Source organism: Gossypium raimondii, chromosome 3 (assembly GCF_025698545.1).
Source record: "Gossypium raimondii isolate GPD5lz chromosome 3, ASM2569854v1, whole genome shotgun sequence".
Taxonomy (NCBI): Eukaryota; Viridiplantae; Streptophyta; class Magnoliopsida; order Malvales; family Malvaceae; genus Gossypium; species Gossypium raimondii.
Genome location: NC_068567.1, coordinates 49,557,760 through 49,582,178, shown reverse-complemented (window position 1 = coordinate 49,582,178; position 24,419 = coordinate 49,557,760). Strand labels below are relative to the sequence as shown.

Sequence of the window (24,419 nt, the reverse complement as noted above, 5' to 3'; positions counted from 1 at the left end):
GCACCCTATTTTCATCTAGAATCAGTTGAGGAGGAGGAACAATACGAAAGTCAAGAAAGTTTTGAAGCTTATACGTCTTGATCGCCAAAAGAACTTGTTGACACCACAGCAAGTAATTATTATCATCAAGAAGAACACTGATTTTCTTGGTGGAAAAGAAACAACTGTCAAAGACTCCATCATTAAGATTGAAAGCCATCAATGGTGTAGTAGATTGAACAGCAGACGGACTAGGAGGAAGAGCCATGAAAACCACAGGTATTTAAAGAAATAACTCTAGGAGGAAATGGACATCTAATACCATGTTAAACTATAGCAAGAAATAGAAAGATAACAGAGGCTTTATGAATCAAGAAGAATATATTGAAAAACTATCTTTCTGTACAATAGCTGCTAACGCTTTTATACATCATAGCAAAGCATGCTATCTACAGAGAACAAACTAACTATCATCTAACTAACAACTAATAGATTAACTGACTTATTAGTTACTCTAACAATCGCCAATATTATTAAATGAGTGTCAAAGTCGACAAATAACTATATTAGGGAGAAAGTAGTATTGAAATGAAAACAAAGAGAAGGAAATATGTCCAAAACAGAGATTCACTGCAAGATAATAAACAAACAACAGCCTGAATTTGAATTCATCTGGTAGTTGACTAGATGCTGCTGCCATTATTTTAGCGTAAAAACAGAACTTGATTCTTAGTTTTTGACTACTATACATAATTCACCTACATGGCATTTGTGGGATTGTTGTTCACATTTGTTATGAATTTTTTAGAATCTTTCAACAGCATTCTCTTACGCATCCCTAGAAAGTAATGGAAAATATATGGATCCTTCAAGCTATCTGGCAATGCATTCAATACGAAACACTGCAAAGAATGAGGCCAATAAGGTACACACAAATGCTCATCATGACCAATCCATCGTAAGCTTGCTTTGCTAAACATCTCGGCTGATGGGATGAACAATGAAGATCTCTTAAATTTCGTCATTTTGGTGGCCACGAACAATGGAATCTGAAATTGCTCAAAAACCCAATATGAACATAAACCATCTTACAAGAAAATTGAACTAGAATTAGGGAACAAATATAAACTGTACAACTTGAGAACCTCGTTAAATTTTTCAATTCTTTTTGAAGATGAATAGATAGATAGGGTTACCTGACACTGAATATCAATTCCAGTTTTCTTGTATTCCAAGTTGATGCTTCTTGAAAACATTGTAAGGTATCTGTGAACAAATTGCAAATTTTCTCTTTAATTCCTCTCTCCTTACATGATAAATCCAACAATTTTCATTGTTTTTTTTTTCTTATCCCTTTTACAAATTCACAGGATATATAATAGGTGACCTAATTTGGCTTGGTAGTAGATAAAAAAAATTCTATTCTTCTTGCATGTTATTACTACAAGATACCCTTTTGTAAGTTTGTCATGTTCCTATGGAAAACCTTGCATGAAAATCTACAATTCATAAATAATTGATAAGTACAATATATTACAATTTTTTTAAATTATAATTAGATAACTATATATGATATGGATGACGTTTATATCTTCAAAAGTGAATTATATGATGTCATTTAATCCTAAACATTTTCTATATATGCTTACATATGTTGGAGCATGCTAAAATAGTTTCATGTTGAATCACTTCATCAAATGATTTTAATTTGGCACAACGATTTTTTGGACTTCCAATTCTTTTTTTTTTGTTTGTTTCTTTTAGCCCTTAAACTTACATTGTTGATCAAATCATCCCAAAATGGATGAAAAAAATTAACATTTGTTAACTTTGCTGATGTGGCAGCCTACGTGTATGCTTGTTAGCAATTAATTAATTTTTTTAAAATTAAAATAATAAAATATATATTTTTATAATTTTTATACCTTTTTAATAATTTTTAATTTTTAAAAAATTTATACATTTTTTGAATTTTTTAAATTTTAAAAAAATCAATTAATTGTTGACGTTGCATCTATGTGTATGTCAGATCAGTAAAGTTAGCAAACGTTAACTTTTTCATCCATTTTGAGATGATTTGACAATAACGCAAGTGTAAAGGCTAAAAGAGGCAAAATAAAAAATAAAAAGAGGGCTAAAATGAATTTTTTGTAAAGTTAAAGGATCAAATAAGCCATTATGCCTTTTAACTTAAACTAGATTTATAGCACACCCCAATGTGTAAAGTTAATTCAAATTCACATAAAAAAATCAATTGATGCTTTGGTTACAATCGTGTAAAGTTAATTGATTATCATGCAAGGTATTTTGGGTTCAAATCTTATTCTAATTAGTTTTATTGATTTGTTATATAAAATAGGATAAAAATACACTCATAATAATATAACTTAATTTATATATGAGAAAGTATTTTAGTAATTTCATAACTAAATTGGTGTCGATTAATCCTTGACACCAACTCTATAAAACACTTAAAATAAATTAGAAATCCTATCAAATTTGTGTGTGGAACTACAATTTAGAACAAAAATATGTGTTTAAAAATAACATACAATAAATAATTGAACTTATAGTTTGGAACTAATTAATAATAACATATGAAATATTTATGATGTTAAAATGAAAAATTTAGATTATTATTGTTTATCATTGTATTGCTATCAATCTTGGGTGGGTGTCAAGGTAAAAAAGTGTACATAATAAAATTGAAATATATAATATCAAAATATTGTTTTAGTTGAGTGATAGATTAAAGGTTTTACTAATGCAATTAGTTGATTCAAATATCATTATATGCATATTTTAATATTTTTAAAAGAAAAAGACTAAAATACCCTCAAACAATAAAACTTATTTTAATTACAAAAGGGTGTTTTTTGTTTTCCTAATCGATTTGATGATTTAGTTGAGGGTTACACCAATTCAAATCACCAACTCAGTAAACATTTAATAAATAGTATATATATATATATATATATATTAAACAAAAATTTTTGGTGTTTTTGGGTGAGGAACTTGTAAGAAAGATTTAATTTGTATTAAAGTTTTTAAAATTAAAAAATTAATTTATTTGTTGGGTAAATATATTAAAGAATTTCAAAATTTGTCAATAATTTTAAAATAGAATTTCAATAACTCAAATTCCACTTAAATAGGTGGTTTTCAAAATTCCTTTTAGTTTTATTTGATTTAATAACTTGATCCAACTATAAATAAAACTTAAACTTCAAAAATTATTTTATTTAATTATAATATATATTTTTATTTTATTTTATTAAAATTATTTATAATATTTTACAAATATAATAATATCCATATTGAATTTTTATATCATTTATATTTCTTCTTCTTCTTTTATAATTATTTTATAATTTATAAAATTTTATTAACTTATTGAATAAATATCTACGTAGTTTACCTTCATTTTATTGGTTTTTTTATATTTATATTTTAATTGTAAATACAATTGACTCGAGGATGAAAGCAGATTTATTTGACTAATAAAAAAAGCTCAAATCTATTGCTTCCTTTAATTCCATCGTACCCTCACACACTTTCGTTTTGTTTTTTCTTTTATAATCATATTTCATATTTAACTTTTTCATTTGTAAATTGTTACTGATATTTACTTATATATTTTAAAGACTAAAAGCGCTATAACGCATATTTCGGCGAATTAAAAAAATATTACGTGGCAATTAGATTTATTTAAAATAAAAATATTAAATTTAAAATTTTAAAATAAAAATTATAATATTAAATATTTAAATATTAAAAATATTTTTGAATTTGATCGACATTGATTGATCATTGATTAGTGTTGATTGATAATATTGTTATTAGAACATGTCACATGTCATTTATATATATTATACTAATTAAAAATATAAAAAAAGTCTTATATAATTGTAATAGTCAATTTTAACCCGGGGCCCAAATTAACCAATCAAATCCAATAAAACTTGGGCCAATCCTGACCCAATTGCATTTGGCCCAATAAGGCCCAAGTGTGCTAACCCTAGCCTAACCCTAAGCAGCAGTTAGCAGTAGCCACCCCACGTCGCAGCAACCTCCAGTGCCGTGCACGCCCCACGTTCGGCAGCCTCCCAAACTGTCCCACATCTTCGCTGGCACGTCCACTCGCACAACGCTCACACATCTGCAAGCCACAGACAACACTAATAGGATATACACACAGCAAAACAGTTGTAAAAGGATTTAGGGAGGGCTATATAAAGGCCAATGATTTTCTGTAACTTGGTTAGAAAAATTTTGTACTAAAAAGAGAAAAATCTTGTATTGGAAAAATACTGAAATACAAACAAAGAATCAAAAACAATTTTTAAGGTAATTTTCTTTGTGTTTTATTTATTTATCTACTTTTTTTTTCTTTGCTTCTCTGTTTTTGGTGCAAAAGAAAAAGCAAAAAGAAAAGGACGAAACTTACCTGAATCGGAGTAGGTGGCGAAGCTTGAACGGCGGTGGGATGGCGATAGTTAGGGCTTTAAAGAAGGCCTAGCAGATCCCTCTTTCTTCCCTCTGTTGTTTTAAAAAAGAAAAAGGAAGATGAAGCAATTTTGCGCCTATTGCTGCTGCAGAGTAGGCTTTTAATTGGAGATGAAAAGGGTTTTAAACACTGATAGGTTATTTGCGTTTTTAATCCTTCATTTTATCCCATCATTTCAAAATCATTGTGGTTTGTTTTCAAATTTTGCCATGAAATGTTGAATTTGTTTTATTTTAATCCATTGCTGCGTGGAGTTTTGGACAGAGGGATTAATTTCACTTTCGGTCCTCCACTGTTAACTGCATGTTCCATTTGATCCATTGGTGTTTTGTTTATTTCAGATTTGCCCCTGAAACTTCAATTATTTTCAATTTAATCCATAATCTTTCATTTTAAGTTTTTTAGTTTATTTTATTAATATAGTTATTATTATTTTTATTATTACAATTATTATTATATTTATTATACTTACATATATACACGCATGTGTATTTTATAATATTAAATGTTTTAAATATATATATATATAGTGCGTATATATTTTATTACCATATTTTTATATATATAGTTTATATACATTCATATTTTTATAATTATTTATGTTTTCATGTTTTATAATTCATATGTTTATACATTTTTATAATATGTACAAATCATATACTTCATTAATACTTTATTTTTCTTAGTTTTATATGCATACGTACATATACTTACATTTTATGATTTTCACATCGTTTTTCATTTTTTAAAAGAAATTAAAATATATATATATTTACATATATGCATATACATATATTATTCAAAACTTTTATAAATATATTTTCCATATATTTTATATATACATATATACCTATATTTTCATAATTATTAATATATTATGCTTACGTTTTATTTTTATGACAACTCATTATATTTTATGATTATGTTCTTTTTATAATTTTGTATACATATATAGGTATATTTTAAATTAGAGTAATGATTTCATATTACGCATTAGCGTTTTATCATACTTTTAAAGAAAAATCTATTTTTGCTTCGTCAAAGCATTAAAATCATTTTTTTTAATTTTTAAATATTTAGCAATCATGGTTCTCGAGAAAGATCGTGTCCTAACTTACTGGATCGTGATCATTTTTCGATGAATTTAACGAGCTAAGTATTTATTTTACAATAAATTTGCAATTTTCAAATAAACCATTATTCTCGGGAATTCAAAATGTCGGGTCCTAACTTACTGGTCGTGACATTTCGTTATCTAGAAATAAGAATTTCTAAAACAAAAAGTAATATTCGGTATTTTGAAGATATAAAATATTGTGCCCTAACTTACTGGGTGTGGTGTTTTATTTCTTTGAAATGAGAATGTTTTATCATTTTAGATCCATTCACGGGTTAAAAATTTCTATTTAAAATCTTTTCAAATTTTCGACATCAAGACATTAAATGATCAATTTGGTACCGATTTTTGGGCGTTACGAGGGTGCTAACCCTTCCTCGTGCGTAACTGACTCCCGAACCTGTTTTCTCAAATTTCGCAGGCCAAAATTGTTTTTAAGGTAAGCCGATCACACCTCAATCAAGGATCAGTGGTGACTCCAATTTTTATTTTCAAAGTCGATAACTTATTTTTGTTTTCAAAAAAATGGTTTCGACAGCTTGGCGACTCCACTGGGGACCATTAGATAGTCGAGCCATGAATTGATTATCTTTTGTCTTTTTTGTCGAAAATTAAAGTTGTTTTAAAACCTGATTTTCTCTTTGCATTCATTAGTTTTAATTGTCATATGCTTGTTTGGTTGGTTTAAGTCTGTCGGTTTATTTGCATTTTTGCATTTCATGGTCAATTTACCCTCTAAGTGGAAGTGAGAAACTAGTCCTTCGTGAGGTTTTCACCTCCGTGTAGGATAGTGGATCGCTTTGAATACATCTGTACCTATGTCTTCGTGAGATTTTCATCTCCGTGCGACCATAGGAAATGTATTCCCAGAACCGAACTTGGTCCATATGAGCCTATAATGGGTGAGGATCGTGGAATCTGCTGGTTCGGGTACCCTTACTCTAGAAGCCAAAACCTCATATAGTGAACCTTAGGAACCCACCCTAGGTAGAATTACTTTGAACCTTAGTAGACACCTAATTAGGAGTTTTTACTATTTCTTGGTTGTATTGTATTTAATTGTTACTGACTTTTTGTGTTTTACTCTAATTGCATGGCATTACAATTACATGACATTCCATTATAAAGAGGCGTTTCGTATTCGGTTGCTAGACAGAAAGTTTATCATGGGAAATGGGTTTCTTGATAAAGTGGAAGATAATACGGCTGCCTGAATATATTCCAAGAAACGCTAGAAGGGTGATGGAGGAATATATGACTTTACTTCGTGCCTCAAGGTCAAGCTGATTATTCAAGAGTTTCTGACATTTCAACCTCCTTAAAGAAGCTGATAACCCTTACGAGGATGCGCAGATGTTGGATTATAACCAGGATCAAGTAAAAAGGGAGGTAGAGGAGATACCCCTTTTGAAGAATTCGCAAGATTTATCTTAGCATCCAGATGAAGAAGGAGAAGATGTCTTCGCCTGGAGTATAAGGGCAAAGCCGTATATATATCCGCTTTATGTAAAGAAATTTGTCTTCTAGTAAAGTTTTCTAAATGGAATTGAATCAGAATCAACGTCTCTTTTTGCATTCATCTCATGCATTTGCATTAATCTCATCATATGCACTAAAATCCACCAAAAGAGCCTAATCAATTAAAATTATTCTTCAGTTAACCTGGAAACCAACCAGCCAACCCAGCCCCATTACGGTACAAGAGCGAAATCAAAGAATATGGATCAAAGATTAGAAAAGCTCGAGCAATTTCAAAAAGACATGCAGGATCAGCTCCAGTAACAAATGAAGAAACAGCTTGAAAAAATTCAGCAGAAGTTGATGGACAAAATGGAGGAATCCCAAGGAAGCATGATAACCCAGTTAACTCAGCTCTTAATTGGCGGAAAAGATAATGGAAGGAGCCCTGTAACAAATATTGAGGAGGAAGGCGAGGATGGACTCCAGTATCCTCCGGGCTTCACTCCCCCAGATGTGCAGCCCCAAGTGGAAATGTGCCCGCGTAAATCTTCTGTTACCATTAGGCCTCAGCAATTTCAGGCCGATACTTCAAAGGCGATGAATTACCAAACTGGATCAGGCTCTAGCCCTGAGAATATTCCCGTCAATCTTGTAGTCCCTGACTTCGATGAGGTGGTCGAAAAGGAAAAAGCAAAGGAAGAATTGCCAAAGCAATTTGAAGAAAGATAAAAGTGGGTCAAAGAGAAGTTCAAGGCAATGGAAAGTACTGAGAGATATGGTGGGATTGATGCTAAAGATCTGAGTTTGGTACCAGATTTGGTGCTACCTCACAAGTTCAAAATGCCAGAATTCGAGAAGTATAATGGGACCAGTTGCCCTGAGGCCCACATTACCATGTTTTGTAGACGAATGGCTGGGTATGTCAATAATGAGCAGTTATTGATACACTGTTTTCAGGATAGCCTCACGGGGGCAGCGTCTAAATGGTATAATCAATTGAGTCGTGCTAAGATTAGTTACTGGAGGGATTTGGCACAGGCTTTTATGAAGCGAGACAGATCATGTGGCGAAATGGTTCTGATGAATTACTTTGCAAAACATGGAGAAGAAGTCGAATGAAGGTTTCAGCGAAGACTTTCGAGAGATGGAGGGAGGTTGCAGTTCAGGTCCAACCACCGCTCCTTGAAAGAGAAATGGTGATGCTCTTTATAAATACGTTGAAGGCCCCATTCATCACACATATGTTGGGAAGTGCCACAAAAAGCTTTTCTGACATAGTTATGAGTGGTGAGATGATTGAGAGTGCTATTAGGAGCGGGAAGATTGATGCTGGAGGAAATAACAGAAATCAAACCCCAAAGGAAGAAGAAAATGAGGTGAACAGCGTGAACACGTACAGCAAATCGATTACGGTGAATCAGCCAAGAAAGGTGGTTACTAATCAGCAGGGTTCATCAAGACAAGAATCAGGTGTGAAGCCAGGTACTGAGAAGCTCCAGTTCACACCAATTCCGATGTCCTATAAGGAGTTGTATCAAAGCTTGTTCGATGCGCATGTTGTTGCTCCTCATTACTTAAAACCTCCACAACCTCCGTATCCTAAGTGGTATGATGCGAACGCGCAATGTGACTACCACGCGGGAATTACGGGGCACTCAATAGAGAATTGCATTACCTTCAAAAAGCTAGTTGAAAAATTCATCAACATGGGTATTGTCAAGTTGGGTGACTCATCTAATGCAGAAAATCCGCTACCCAATCATGATTGACAATAAGGTGAATGCGATGTATGAAGAGATGTTGGGAAGTGTTCACATCAATGTCATAGATGAAGACACAATCGAAAAGGGACATTATTAGATATCCACATTTGTAAACCTGGGAGTGTTTTAAACAATCGAACTGCGGAAGAAATATTTGTAGTATTTAGGGCTTATTTAGAGCAATGTTCAAAACACACTTGTTGCTTTTAGCCTAGAGGCAATAAGAATTCTTTTGTGAAGTAGGCTCATGTCTAAATGTCGTTATTTTAATGAAATGCATCCTTGCGATCATTTTTGAACCAATATTCTTTCAGTCTATCTGAATAGTTATTCTTTCATTCTTTTGGATTTTCTTCCACATCATTCATTCATTCATAATCATATTGTATTGACAGTTCTTCATAAATCTATACATTCTTTTGTATATTCTTTGATATTTATTATGGGCCCCCAGATATCAATGACATGAATGACACTGCTATAGATTTAGAATCTCTTTTTTAGCAAGACATGTGTTTAGAGGGATCTCCTGACTTTGAAGATGACATAGATCGTAGCCTATCTCCAGACTTGTTGAGGATGGTAGAGCAAAAAGAGAGCAAATTTTACCTCCTGAAGAGACAATGGAGATTGTGACTTTAAGAGAACATGCATAACCGGAGAAATGAAGCAATACTTTGTTAAGTTACTTCGAGAGTTCAAAGATGTTATCGCATGGTCATACCAGGACGTGCCCGAGTTAAGTACTGATATTGTAATTTGAGCAACAGCACAACGTCAAAAATCTGCAGTATGTTCAAGATTCACATCATGAACAATGTAGTTAGAATTCTTTACCGGGGCAATACCTTCTTCTCTGGCTTATTCCGTTGAAGTTAAGTTGTAATTTTTTCCGTATTTTTGTTAGATTTGATCCTAATTGAAGAGGAAGATCTAAAATTTTCTCGTCATAGTTAAATTTCGCCCCAAAAGGCTCTATGAGAGAAACCTGATGCCAAAGAAGATCTTTCGCATACAAAATGAAAGTGGAAGTTATTGGGAAGACCTTATCTGGAATAATATTGATTCTGATCGAAAGAGATGACCAGGACTTGCCTAATCCTATAAGTGCAGATTCAATCCAAAAAAAAGAGAGAAAACAAAACAAAAACAAAAAAACAAAAAAGGGAAAAAAAAAAAGAACCCCGCTGGGGCAATGCCTTTCTCTTTAGCTTATCACAGTTTTCCATTGAAGTTGAAATTCTTTTTCTCCGGGTATTGGCTGAGCTGAAGTAGGATGAAGATTCAATCTCGATAAGATCAGTTGAACTTAATTGAAGGAAAAAGGCTATTCGTCACGGTCAGATGTACCAAAAACGGGTGATACGAGCTTACAACAAAAAGGTTCGTCCCAGAAAATTCCACGAGGGAAACCTGGTATTGAAAAAGATCCTTCCTCTACAAAAGGATTTTAGAGAAAAATGAGTGCCAAAGTGGGAATGTCCTTATATTGTAAAGAAGACCTTTTTTGGAGGAGCACTGATTTTGAGTGAGACGGATAGTAAAAACTTGTCTAATCCTGTAAACTCAGAATCAATTAAGAAATGCTTCGCTTAAAGAAGGAGAGGACCAAGGTAAAAACCTGCAAATGACACTTTGAGTCACAAAAAAAAAGAAGAAAAAAAGATGTGAAAAATAAAAATGAAAAATGGAAAAAGTAAAAGTGGAGAGGCTAAGGTGAAAACCCGCAAAGGGCGCCTTAGACCAAAGGGGATTTGAGTTGAAAACCCGAAAAGGGCGGCTCAAATATTGGTCAAAATGGGCATGAGGTAATCAGAGCAGCTCAAATGTTGATTAGAATGGGACATGCTGTGATCTTGATATGCCTTAGTCAGCAGGAAAGGGTATGCGACATCTTGGGGCATCGACAGAGTAATGTAGATCTCCTAAACACATGTCAAACTCAAAATGGTCTTCAAGAAGTTTGTACAGAGAAGTTCAAGCTGCGACATCTGGGGCACCTCGTCTCCATACTATTTATTTTGAATTTGTTATTCTTGGAATACTTCATTCTTTTCCAAGATACGCATTCCCAATCAATTTCTTTGTTATCTTTCTTTACTATTTTTGATAATTTATTCATTTCGAGCTATGCTCAAAACTAACTTTATTCTTATCCATTGTTATGAGCTTTTTGCAAGCATGTTGCATTGGAATAATGATTAATGGACTAATAAAACTTTCACAAGGGAAGTTTTGCATATTACTCTAGAAGTTTCTAAACAATATAGGAACCTGAAACAGGACTGTTGTTTAGAACGCACCAGGTTTAAAGGTTGGAAATCTGAGAAGGAAAAGTCTAAATTAGGACTTTCTTTTTGATTTTGTTGTCAAAAACATTGAACGAAATGACAGGATGATAGGTTGGTGGCAAGGCTTAGATGAACAAGTAAGCAATAATCACCAAGTAATAAAAAGGGGTTTCTTTGGAGATAAGAATCCTTCATTCGTGCATAGGCATTTGGGTATGACACCCTAAGATTGGTATGAAAGACCAAAGAGCTTCACATTTTACATCCTTGAATTACGATAGATGAGGATTGAGAAAAGACCAAAATTTTCTACCCTTGGGTTACAGCGGGAGAAAGATGGTACAAATTTTACGTCCCAATGGATGAAACTTTGAGGTTTACAGTGAGGGGCAATTTGATCAAGCGTTTATTTGGAGATGTGATCCGAACAAAAGACGTTGTAGCACGTCAGTGATACAACTTCAATAAACTTCGAGTAATGACAACCTAAGCGGGATCATTCTCGAAGAGTAAAATTTTGCATTCATGCAAACACCATTCACACATGTCTAGTTAGGAGCATTTGATTCATTTTGATCATGCCATCCTAATCATTAGGCATAATTAGGTTCATTATACAGGTCATGTTCTCCGGAGAACAGATCAGTGAAAGTAGCAGATCTTGCCTTCCTGCATCGACAGCGAAGGAGATCGAAGATACTAATTCTATCTCCCTGGTTGGCAGTGGAATAGATTGAAGATTTCAGATCTTATCTCCCTAGGCATTAGTGGAGCAGATCGAAGATGGCAGATTTTACCTCCCTGTGGTTACAGTGGAGTACATTGAAGCCGTAATTCTATCTCCCTGGTTGGCAGTGGAATAGATTGAAGATTTCAGATCTTATCTCCCTAGGCATTAGTGGAGCAGATCGAAGATGACAGATTTTACCTCTCTGTGGTTACAGTGGAGTACATTGAAGCCGTAATTCTATCTCCCTGGTTGGCAGTGGAATAGATTGAAGATTTCAGATCTTATCTCCCTAGGCATTAGTGGAGCAGATCGAAGATGGCAGATTTTACCTCCCTGTGGTTACAGTGGAGTACATTGAAGTCGTAATTCTATCTCCCTGGTTGGCAGTGGAATAGATTGAAGATTTCAGATCTTATCTCCTTAGGCATTAGTAGAGTAGATCAAAGATGGCAGATTTTACCTCCACGAGGTTACGATGGAGTACATTGAAGCGATAATTCTATCCCCGGTTGGCGTGGAATAGATTGAAGATTTCAGATCTTATCTCCTTAAGCGGTAGTGGAGCAGATCGAAGATGGCGAATTTTACCTCCCTAGGGTTACAGTGGAGTACATTGAAGCCAGTAATTCTATCCCCCTGGTTGGCAGTGGAATAGATTGAAGATTTCAGATCTTATTTCCCTAAGCATTAGTGGAGCAGATCGAAGATGGCAGATTTTACCTCCCTGGGGTTACAGTGGAGTACATTGAAGCCAGTAATTCTATCTCCTTGGTCGACAGTGGAATCGATCGAAGAATAGCAGATCTTATCTCCCTAAGCAGTAGTGGAGTAGACTGATGACGGCGGATCTTGTTTCCTCGACATTGTAATTAGATATATTGAAGAAGATAATCCTATTTCCCTGAAGTTGCAGTGGAGCGGATTAACACCACGGATCTTATCTCTATGAATTGCAAAGGAGCAGGTCGCGTCAACTTTCAGTGGAATAAATTGAAGCTACAAGTCATATCTCCCTGAAGTTGCAATGGAGCAGACTAAAGATAGCAAATTTTGTTCTTTTGAGAAGTTACAAGACAAGTCCTATCTCCCTAACGTTGCAGTGGAGTGGATTGAAGCACCAATTCCTATACCTCTGAAGATGCAGTAGGTTGGAATGAGGCTACTTGAAAAAGAATGGCACTAAGGTTCAGCACGACCGGGCAAAATTGGCTATTTCTGAAGTCTTTGCTATGTTTTCGTTACATGATAACAAGCAAAGAGGGGCAGCTATAATAGCCAATTTTAACCCGGGGCCTAAATTAACCAATCAAATCCAATAAAACTTGGGCCAATCCTGACCCAATTGCATTTGGCCCAATAAGGCCCAAGTGTGCTAACCCTAGCCTAACCCTAGCGGCGATTAGCGTAGCCACCCCACGTCATGACAACCTCCAAAGGTCTGCACGCCCACGTTCAGCAGCCTCCCAAACTGTCCCACATCTTCATTTGGCACGTCCACTCGCAACGCTCACACATCTGCAAGCCACAGACAACACTAATAGGATATACACACAAAAAAAGCAGTTATAAAAGGATTTAGGAGGGCTATATAAAGGCCAATGATTTTTGTAACTTGATTAGAAAAATTTTGTACTAAAAGAGAAAAATCTTGTATTGGAAAAATCTTGAAATACAAACAAATAATCAAAACAATTTTTAAGGTAATTTTCTTTGTGTTTTATTTATTTATCTACTTTTTTTCTTTGCTTCTCTTTTTGGTGCAAAAGAAAAAGCAAAAAGAAAAGGACGAAACTTACGAATCGAGTCGTGGCGAAGCTTGAGCAGCGGTGGCGTGGCGATAGTTAGGGCTTTAAAGAAGGCCTAGCAGATCCCTCTTTCTTCCTCTGTTGTTTTAAAAAAGAAAAAGGAAGATGAAGCAATTTTGCGCCTATTGCTGCTGCAGAGTAGGCTTTTAATTGGAGATGAAAAGGGTTTTAAACACGATGGGTTATTTGCGTTTTAATCCTTCATTTTATCCCATCATTTCAAAATCATTGTGGTTTGTTTTCAAATTTTGCCATGAAATGTTGAATTTGTTTTATTTTAATCCATTGCTGCGTGGAGTTTTGGACGGAGGATTAATTTCACTTCGGTCCTCCACCGTTAACTGCATGTTCCATTTGATCCATTGGTGTTTTGTTTATTTGATTTGCCCTTGAAACTTCAATTATTTTCAATTTAATCCATAATCTTTCATTTTAAGTTTTTAGTTTATTTTATTAATATAGTTATTATTATTATTATTATTACTATTATTATTATATTTATTATACTTACATATATACACGCATGTGTATTTTATAATATTAAATGTTTTAAATATATATATATATATATAGTGCGTATATATTTTATTACCATATTTTTATATATATAGTTTATATATATATTATATACATTCATATTTTTATAATTATTTATGTTTTCATGTTTTATAATTCATATGTTTATACATTTTTATAATATGTACAAATCATATACTTCATTAATACTTTATTTTCTTAGTTTTATATACATACGTACATATACTTACATTTTATGATTTTCACATCGTTTTTCATTTTTTTAAAAGAAATTAAAATATATATATATTTTTTACATATATGCATATACATATATTATTTAAAACTTTTATAAATATATTTTCCATATATTTTTACATATACATATATACCTATATTTTCATAATTATTAATATATTATGCTTACGTTTTATTTTTATGACAACTCATTATATTTTATGATTATGTTCTTTTTATAATTTTTGTATACATATATAGGTATATTTTAAATTAGAGTAATGATTTCATGTTACGCATTAGCGTTTTATCATACTTTTAAAGAAAAATCTATTTTTGCTTCGTCAAAGCATTAAAATTGTTTTTTTTTAATTTTTAAATATTTAGCAATCATGGTTCTCGAGAAAGATCGTGTCCTAACTTACTGGATCGTGATCATTTTTCGATGAATTTAACGAGCTAAGTATTTATTTTACAATAAATTTGCAATTTTCAAATAAAACCTTATTCTCGGGAATTCAAAATGTCCGGTCCTAACTTACTGGTCGTGACATTTCGTTATCTCGAAATAAGAATTTCTAAAACAAAAAGTATTATTCGGTATTTTGAAGATATAAAATATTGTGCCCTAACTTACTGGGTGTGGTGTTTTATTTCTTTGAAATGAGAATGTTTTATCATTTTAGATCCATTCACGGGTTAAAAATTTCTATTTAAAATCTTTTCAAATTTTCGACATCAAGACATTAAATAATCAATTTGGTACCGATTTTTGGGCGTTACGAGGGTGCTAACCCTTCCTCGTATGTGAATCGACTCGAACTGCTTTTTTCAAATTTCGCAGGCCAAAATTGTTTTTAAGGTGAGCCGATCACACCTCAATCAAGGATCGGTGGCGACTCCAATTTTTATTTTCAAAGTTGATAACTTATTTTTGTTTTCAAAAAAATGGTTTCGACAATAATATTAATAAAATTTTAAAATATATAATTATAAATTTTAAAAATTTAAAATAATATATAAAGTGAAATTGAAAAATGTTATAAAAATTAAAATACGCATTTAAGTTTCAAGTAATTGCAAAAAAACCCTTCAAATTTAAATACATTTTAAAATTATATATTTTACAATTTTATAAAAAATATTTTAAACTTTTTCTAAAATTTCTTTAACAATTTTTATAATTTTACAATTTTTTACATTTCTTGTAATAATATTATTAATTTCAACTAATTTATTTTTAATTATCATATTTTTGAATTTTTTATAATTTATATGTTTTTTCTAGATCTTATATATTTTATTTTTTATATTTTTAATGTATATATGCATTTAATAAAATAAAATTTTATTTTTATATAAAAACGTCACGCAGTACTTTGTGATTGGTTATAATTTTTTAACGTTTGTTAAAAAATATATACTAAAAATTATAATAAATACATATTTTAAATATCAAATTGAGAAAAATAAATAAATATCAAAATAAAAAATCGAATATTTTTAAAGGCCGAGTTAAGTGAATATTCCACCACATGGGTAACTTCTTTGATACCATTTCAATCGAAAAATAATGTTAGCCGATTGACTGAAAGTCTTAACTTTAAAATATATATTTATTAAGGTAGAAATAGATTAAATTTGAGATTAGTATTAATTAAAATTTTAAATACACTTATTTTGCGAAATTTTTGAATGAATAATTTTTTCTTATATAATTCAATAAAAGTTAAAATTTTAATTAAGCTCTAGCTACCATTAATTTAGATATTTTATTAATTGAATTATATAATTTAATATATTTTTATTCTTTGGTTTTTACTAATAAATAAAAGATTAAAAAATTAAATTGTAGGTTGTTAATTAGTTGTTCCTTGTTTAAGAATAATGTAAGTTTGAATTACAGAAATAATTTTTACTAATGAAGTGTTACACTAATTAATCCTTAATATATAATATAAGAGAGTAGATTTATCTAAAGACGGGTAACTCGTTTGGCTTGATAAACCTAACTCAATTTGAACCAAGCTTGAACAAAAGTTTTGTATTTGGATGGCTCGAAATCAATTTAAAGAATAAAAAAGATATAATTTAATTATAAAATAGCAGAATATATTTTTAATATTTTAATAATAAAATAGGTTTTGCTGGCTATCCGATTCAAAATCAAACGTAGGGTTGAAAAATATTTTGTAACTGAGCCACAATCCTAAGCAGCACGAAACATGTAGACCTTTACAAGGGAGGAGAAACTTACGCTTTCGTAGCAGCATAAATGGTGTATAAAGGGTAAGAACAGAAGCCGCCATAAGAACCAGACCCAACGTTAACAATGGCCCCCTTCTTCTTCTTCGCCATAATCGGAACCACTGCTTTAGTAATCCAAGTCGCCGCCACTATATTCACCTTTATAATGCTCTCCGCCACCTCCGAATCCACCTCGTGTAAGAACCTCGCTCCCTCGTAGGCCAAGCCGGCGTTGTTCACCAGTACGCCAATGTCTAGCCCTTCAATAGCATCCTCCACCGTCTTTGAGATCTCTTCTCCGCTGGTTTTCGCCAAGTCAATGACGACGTTTCTGGTCTCAACTTGTGCGCCGAATTTTTCACGTATGGCATCGGCGGTTGCTGCAAGTTTCAAAGGGTTTCGCCCCACCAAGACCAAGTTAAGACCCTTGGATGCCAGTTGGAACGCCAGGGCTTTCCCGATCCCATCGGTGCAGCCGGTGACTATGGTGCTTGAGATTCTTTGGTGGCCTGAGGAACATGACCCACACCCACTTGATGAAACCGAGGATTGGTTTACAAAGGGAGATGAAACCTAGGCAACTGATGACGAATATCAGCATGAAATCAGGCAACTGGGTTGCCATTTGAAGCTTGGCGGATCCAGTGATTATCAGTTTAATTTAAACACTCATGTAGTCGTGGTTTTCTCTCCTTTTTATATATGGTATTTAAATAAGTGGATACATAAGTAAACAACATCTAAACAGTAATCTCGGTTTCACCGCCCTCCAACCTGGAGTATGATGTGCGCAGGGCATGTCCTAACATTTTTGGTAAAATTTCCTATCCTTGCTAAAAAATGAAATAAATAAAAAGCAAAAATAGTGTCCATTCAATTATTAGTGGAGTGATGTGTAAAAACTTATATTTTTGAGATCCCTAGATTGTATTTTAATATTACCTTTTTCTTGACAACAAAGGCATAGATTTTGAGGGCATATAACATTGCACTAAACTCGCACCATGAAAAAAAATATTTTGGGAAATAACATTTTGATATAATACATTATTCATACAGATAAATATAAAATTATATGTAAATTTCAGTTCAATATACAATTTGCTATATGAACTTTGATTTTACGTAATTATATATCTGAAAGTTTTATCGTGGTTCAAATGATTACATAAAATTAATTAAAATGTACACATTTAAAGAAACATATAGATCATTTATTTTTATATTAGATAAGTATAATTATTTGTGTATTAATATGCTAACATAAAATGATGTTATATTGATCTGATGTTAGTGGTTTGTGAGAATTCATTCAAATCAACATTTAATATATAAAACTGCACAAAATCAAAATTTATATATAACATTGCATAATGGAGTAAAGTCCATGTATAGTTTTGAATTTTCTCCTTAATTATATAAAAAAAGTCAACAAAGGACTTTATATTAAAGCTATGTTTGGTATGAAAATTGCAAATGAGTGAAGATGAGAAATTTGTTAATATAATGGTAAATTTTGTGTGTTTGATAAATTATTGAAAATTTTCATCTTATTAAAAAAGAAAAAGTTGAACAAGCATATACTTACTTATCTCTTAATGTTGAAAAATTAAATTAAATTTTAATTTTAAAATTATATTTTAAATAAAAATAAAATATTCAAAAAATCTATACTAATAAGTTTAAAATAATGGAATGAGTAAATTTTCCGGTACTTGCCAATAAAGCTTTGGTTAAAACAGGTTGAGGCAATGTAATCTTGAAGTCTCATGTTTGAATCTCACCTTCTATAATAACAATAACGTGTGGAATCCTAAGAGTTTTTTTTTATTAAAGGCTCACTATAAGTAAAGCATAGGCAGAGAAGATAGATCTTTTGTACTTATCATTATCCCCATTTTTTCAACAAAATGTTTAACAAAATTTTTACCCTCACCCCTCCTACAAAAGTAAGGTTAATATAATTTTCTATTAACAATATATCAAATAATAATCTTTAAAATATATAACAAACATTATAATTATCTATACCATTATTTGAGCAATGTTACTCACTTTATAAATATTTTGACATACTACTTTTAAAATATTCTCTTTGTTTTCTTTTCTAAAATCAAACTACAGAACATTGCCAAAAACCGTTGTTTTATTTCCTTCTCTTCCATCACTTCAGTCAGCTTTTTATATTTATATTTAACTTCACATGCATTTACGAGTTTATTATTCAACTACTTTTTAAAATATTGTTTTTATTTAAATTATTGATTAAAATTAAAATATATCAATTTATTATTTCACATATTATAATTAACATTTTTCAAATAATAATTAAAACATTTTTAACATATTCAACATATAATATAATTTTACTTTATGTAATTAATAGAAAGTCACAATATTCAAAATAATAGCTAAGCAACATAATTAACTCTAATATTAATTAAGTAATAATTAAGCAATTAATAATTTTATTTTACAATAAAAATTTAGCACAACTTTTCTTTACATCAAAATTTTAAAACTAATAATTGTAAAATATATTTATAATTATATATTATTTCAAAATTTTCTTATAGTTTATCATTAGATTTCTATTCTAGTAATAATTTTATTTTAAATTATCACAATGTTTAACTAATAATAGTAATTTAAATTCTAATTATTTTTAAATGAATAATTATCACAACTTTGGTTTTATTTAAACTTTTTAACTAATAATTCTAAATTAAATATTATAATTATTTTTAAATATGTGAATTTAGTAATATGATAGAAAATATAGGTATTATTGTCGGTTCAAAAATTTTTCCAAACTCGTGCTCTTTTTTTTTTTTGACAATGAATGGACCCGAAGGCTACTACCTCAATTAAATTGAATAAAAAATTACAAGGTTGTGGATATCACTAGGATAATCCATCTCAAACGTCAAGTTACAACAATTAGACAAAGACCATTTACAGAAAAAGTCAGCCACTTTGTTATCGCCCCTATTCACCCATTTAGCTTCGGCCTTAGAGAAGGAATCAGGCATCTCATGAACCTCCTTGATGCGGTAGCCAAAAATAGTGATACCATCTTTGTACTTACAAAGGTAGTTAACGATACAAGCACAATCCACTTCAAAGATAACCTTGTCGAAATTAAGTGACTAAGCAAGCCGAATGCCTTCAAGGAGAGCATCCAATTCCGCCCACTCGGAGTTAGCGGCCTTGTCAATGAAGATCACTCTACCACAAAGAACAAAGTCGTCTGAGTCTCTAAGGATAATACCCAAGCCCGTTCTATTCTCTTTCACAAAGGCATCAACGTTCACTTTAGCAACACCTTCCGAGGGTTTTTCCCATTTTCAATCTCTAGGGACCCGAGGTAAAATCAACTGAATGGAGAAATTATGAATCTGGAAGTCGTCGTTAAGCTTGTGGGTTGTTTCCCATATCACGAGAACATCCTCCTCCTTACCCCAAAAAATGTCATTATTTCTGTCGTTCCAAATATTCCATAAGGTAGTAGTGAAATCCTCAAATGCTTTTCTGTCCAATAGCCATATAGAGTCTTCAAGCTAGTCGACGCAAATGCAAAACTCATACTCCTTAGTCAACAATCTATTATCGAAACTACCCGCAACAAGGACACCCCGAGCTTTAGGGTAATTTCTTAATGCGTGAATCACCATTTCAACACCACTCCTACACCTCGGGCATTCCCAAACAGCATTATGTTTTATGGTCGAGATCTTAACATTTGTGGGGAGCAAATCATGCCCAATCCGCCATGTAAAAACACAAATTTTTAGAAGGACTCTCAACTTCCAAATGAATTTTATTATGTAAACATGAATACATTGTACAAAGAGTTGTAATAAGAAATAAATGAGTTATTTCAAAGTAAAAGACTTAGAAATTTTATTAGTTGAAGAATTACATAGGAAAGTATAAAAAGAGTCTAAGTACGCCTGTCCTTTGGCGTAACACCCAATTCTCGAATTTGGTCGATTAGGTCGGGTGGAGGGTATTACACCGAAGACTACGCCAAGAAGTGGCGTACCGGATTATTATGCATACAAAATGAGTTTGGCGGCGAGTTCGAAGTCTAAATTGTTACATAAAAATCCATACTTTGGAGTATCTACAATAGATTAAGATTTCAATTGAGATGTCGTTGTAATTTAATTACGATGTGTGGTAGTTGTACTTTATTATTGTATATACTTAGGTAATTTAGTTTGAAATTTGTAACTAAGAAGGTGTAATTAATTGTAACCTGTTTAAGTAGATTAAGTTTTTGTATGTATTCGTTTGGTAATACCCAAGATCATGATCCGACATAACGGATCGGGTTAAGGGTGTTACATTTTAAGATTTGAAAGCGTGATTTGCTCACTCCCTCAACCAACGGTTGATCTTGTTTTCCTTTTATAGTAGAATTTCCCAAAATATTTGGTTTTTCTTCTATGGGTTGGAACCAGCATCCAAGGTTTGTATAGAGAAATCGAATCCTTCGCAGCACCTGTAGTTGTAGTGTCACAGTATCAATAGTCAACATTATCGTTAGATCTGTCGAGTCGACCTATTTCCCATTCCCTTATTGTTTCAGACAGCTCCCTTTAGTGTGCCTATAGCATTCACACTCGTAACAGATGATAGGCAAGCCCTCGTACTCTACATATTGAACTTGACCATCAATACCAACACAAGATATTAAAGGTTTTTTCAGATCAACCACCACCTCCAGGTGAGCAAAGTGACACCTCTTCGCTTTTATTGTGTTATAATCAACTTTTATAATCTTTCCCAACACTTTGGAGATGACTCTCAACAAACCTTTAGTATAGTATCGATATGGGAGTCGAGGAAACCTTACCCAGACCACCATCTTCGAAGGATAACTTTCACTTGTTATGAAATCTCGACTCCATGGTTGTACCACAAGAAAATGTCCATAAATCATCCATGGCCCTCCCATCAGAGCATTATCATAGTCCTTTTGATTACCAAGTTTAACCAGGAAAAAATTGTTATCAAGGTTAACCACCTAGAATCTCCCAGTTATATCCTATAAAGACTGTAGACGACCTACCAATGCTTTGTAGCCAATTTTTTTTTCCAAAAAGACACACTACAACTGTCTTAGCCATGCTCCTATCAATCCATTCATGAATCCGCTTGGAAAAAGTAATCTTAGGATACTTGTCTTCAGTACTAATCGTGTAGTCATCCTCCCCAATATCAAGTTTTGACTCCACAACTATTTCGTCCTCTAACTCCCTTTCCTCCACATTCCCTACAAGTTTATCTTGCCATGAAACATTTGGGAAGCCATCTTCCACCACATCCTCTGGTTCAGGACCATCAAGGGATTTATTATAGGCTTTCTTTGTGGTCCTCTCGAAGCCTTCAGGGATCGGAGACCTTGGTCATTCCAGCGAGGTAGAAGAGACAAACTCTTACGACAAAGGAGAACCCGTTTGTTGTTTAATAAAAACAAATTTTATCATAAAAAAATTAAGTAAAACGACACCTATGTTTAAAACAAGATATATATTTGTCATAAAATTATTGAGGCCAATAAACATAATTCATGTCGTACCATTGTATAATATATAAATCATGTTGCAAAATATGAATCTTAAAATAAATAAAATTGTGCGTGAGCTAAGTAGTATCTAAAGATTTATATTTAAATTTTATGATGAAACTATTAGATTATTTTAATTCTAGTGAGTATATTAGTAAAAACAATCTATTATTTTATCTTAATTTCTTATAAAAATATAATAAAAATATTCGTACAATAAAATTCACTATATTTCACGTGATTAATGATATCATATTACTAATTAAAGAGTACTTAATATTGTAGTATAGACATACAATAAAACACTAAAATTAAATTTACCAAAAGCTTCAAAATGTTCAATAATATTTGAAACTATTGTAGTTTTTATATTATTATCGTAGTTAAAGGAACTGTCATTTTATATTGTATTCAACCCTTAGTCGAGTCAACTCGACCTGACCCGATCCATATTCAATTTCTGTAAACTGTCATATCTCAATATGTACACATATATTTAAAACAACAATATAAATGCAAAAATTTGATTTAATAATAACTATTATAAATTTTTAAATAATATTAAACATTACTAAATGATTTCTATTCAAAACAAAATATAATTTTATAAATATAATAACATGTTCATATAATTAAAAGCAAAAATAATTTTAAATATTAATTTGTTTGGGCTTGTTTAATGGAGCGGTGAATTTCAAGCTCAATGCTTGGTTACAAGGCCCATATCAGTTCAGAAAGTTAATGGGCTTGTTTGTTATATTTTAAATTTTTGGCTTTTTTATAAAAATAACTTGAATTTTTTTTTATTAATTATAACAATGACTCACTTTTTTTTTATTATGTACGAAAATGACCTGAAATGAATAGTAAAAGTTGGTGGAGCCAAAGAGATTGGTGTCACCCACTTGCCAAGTCAGTCAATCATTGGCTGCTAGAATTAAAAAATCAATGTTTTGGGTGAAGCCAATTAGAGGTGTCCATGGGTTGGGCTAGGCCCAACAACTTGTTTGCTAGGCCCAGGCTCTGCCTGAAAAATGGGCCTAAAATTTTACCCAAGTTCTACCCGGCTTGCCCGTATTAATTTTTTTATATTAACTTTTTATATAAAATTTTTAAAAATTATAATACATAAAAAATACTAAAAATATTAAAATAAATGTTTCTCAACAAATTGAAAATAAATTAAAAAAAATATGTATACTTAAATAGCACCAAGATAAATGTAACTTAACAAGTAAATGTGAAAAATAGTAACAAAATTAACAATAAGACAAGAGTTATATAATATCCAAATGATAACAACAAAATAGTAGCAACATAATTGTAAAATAGTAGCAAAATAGTGAAAAAAAAAAGAAAATAATAAAAAAGTAAAAAAAAATTCATATTCGAGCCGAGCCAGGCTTGGGCCAAAAAAGCCTTACTCAAGGCCCGATCCATTTTCTAAACGGGCCTTATTTTTTTGCCCAAGTCTATTTTTCGGGCCTATATTTTTACCAAAACCCTCCTACTTTTTGAACGAGCCTTCGGGTCGGGCCAAGCCATAGACAGGGCTAGAGCCAATCTATTTGGCGTGACCTATATAAATACCACTTCAGTACCAATATTACTGAATATTTCAGGGGACAAAAAATAAATAACAGTGGTGGAGCCAAATAGATTAGTGCCACCACCTTTATTATGTTAGAATTTTTTTAAAAGTGATTTTTTATTTTCATTTTAAAACTATAATTATTATTTTATTTGGTGAAGCCATAGAGAATGGAGTAATCACTATGCTGTCTTTTATTTTTAATTTTTTAAAATTATTTTTAATAAAAAATATATTTTTTTATTTTGGTGGAGTCATTCTCTTTGGCGCGATCAAATGGCTATATATATCCCAATGGTAGTTCAACCTAAGGTGAAGATTTTTTTTTAAAAAAAAATTATTAAGCTAGAAGATGAAGGGGAGGGAGATCAGGACTGATTTTTATGTTTTTGTTTATTTAGAAAATTTTATAATTTGAAGGTATGTATTATTTTAACGATAATCTGGTGGAGCTTCGACACCGAAAAATTTAATGGTCCTTTTCGGAAGTGTAGATTTCATTCCTTAATTTCATATGTGGTGACAATTTCAAGTAAAAATAGAAGACTCAGTTGCCAGTGATTTATTCAGTAACGAGTTCAAATTCTGTTAGTTGTGGTA

General features: G+C 31.7%; 1 protein-coding gene and 1 long non-coding RNA gene across 2 annotated transcripts; both read right to left on the bottom strand.

The window, feature by feature from the left end:
* Positions 1-551: 551 nt before the first annotated feature.
* Positions 552-17,306, bottom strand: LOC105794568 (very-long-chain 3-oxoacyl-CoA reductase 1). Its single transcript, XM_012623810.2, is given in 4 exon segments — positions 552-1,028; positions 1,176-1,245; positions 16,664-17,143; positions 17,145-17,306. Coding segments are annotated over 4 exon segments (975 nt in total). The 5' UTR covers positions 17,279-17,306; the 3' UTR covers positions 552-737.
* Positions 3,813-4,866, bottom strand: LOC105794569 (uncharacterized). The gene is made up of 2 exons (XR_001134042.2): positions 4,427-4,866; positions 3,813-4,138 (listed from the first exon to the last, which is right to left on the bottom strand). It is a non-coding gene; the product is annotated as an uncharacterized LOC105794569 (long non-coding RNA).
* Positions 17,307-24,419: the final 7,113 nt, after the last annotated feature.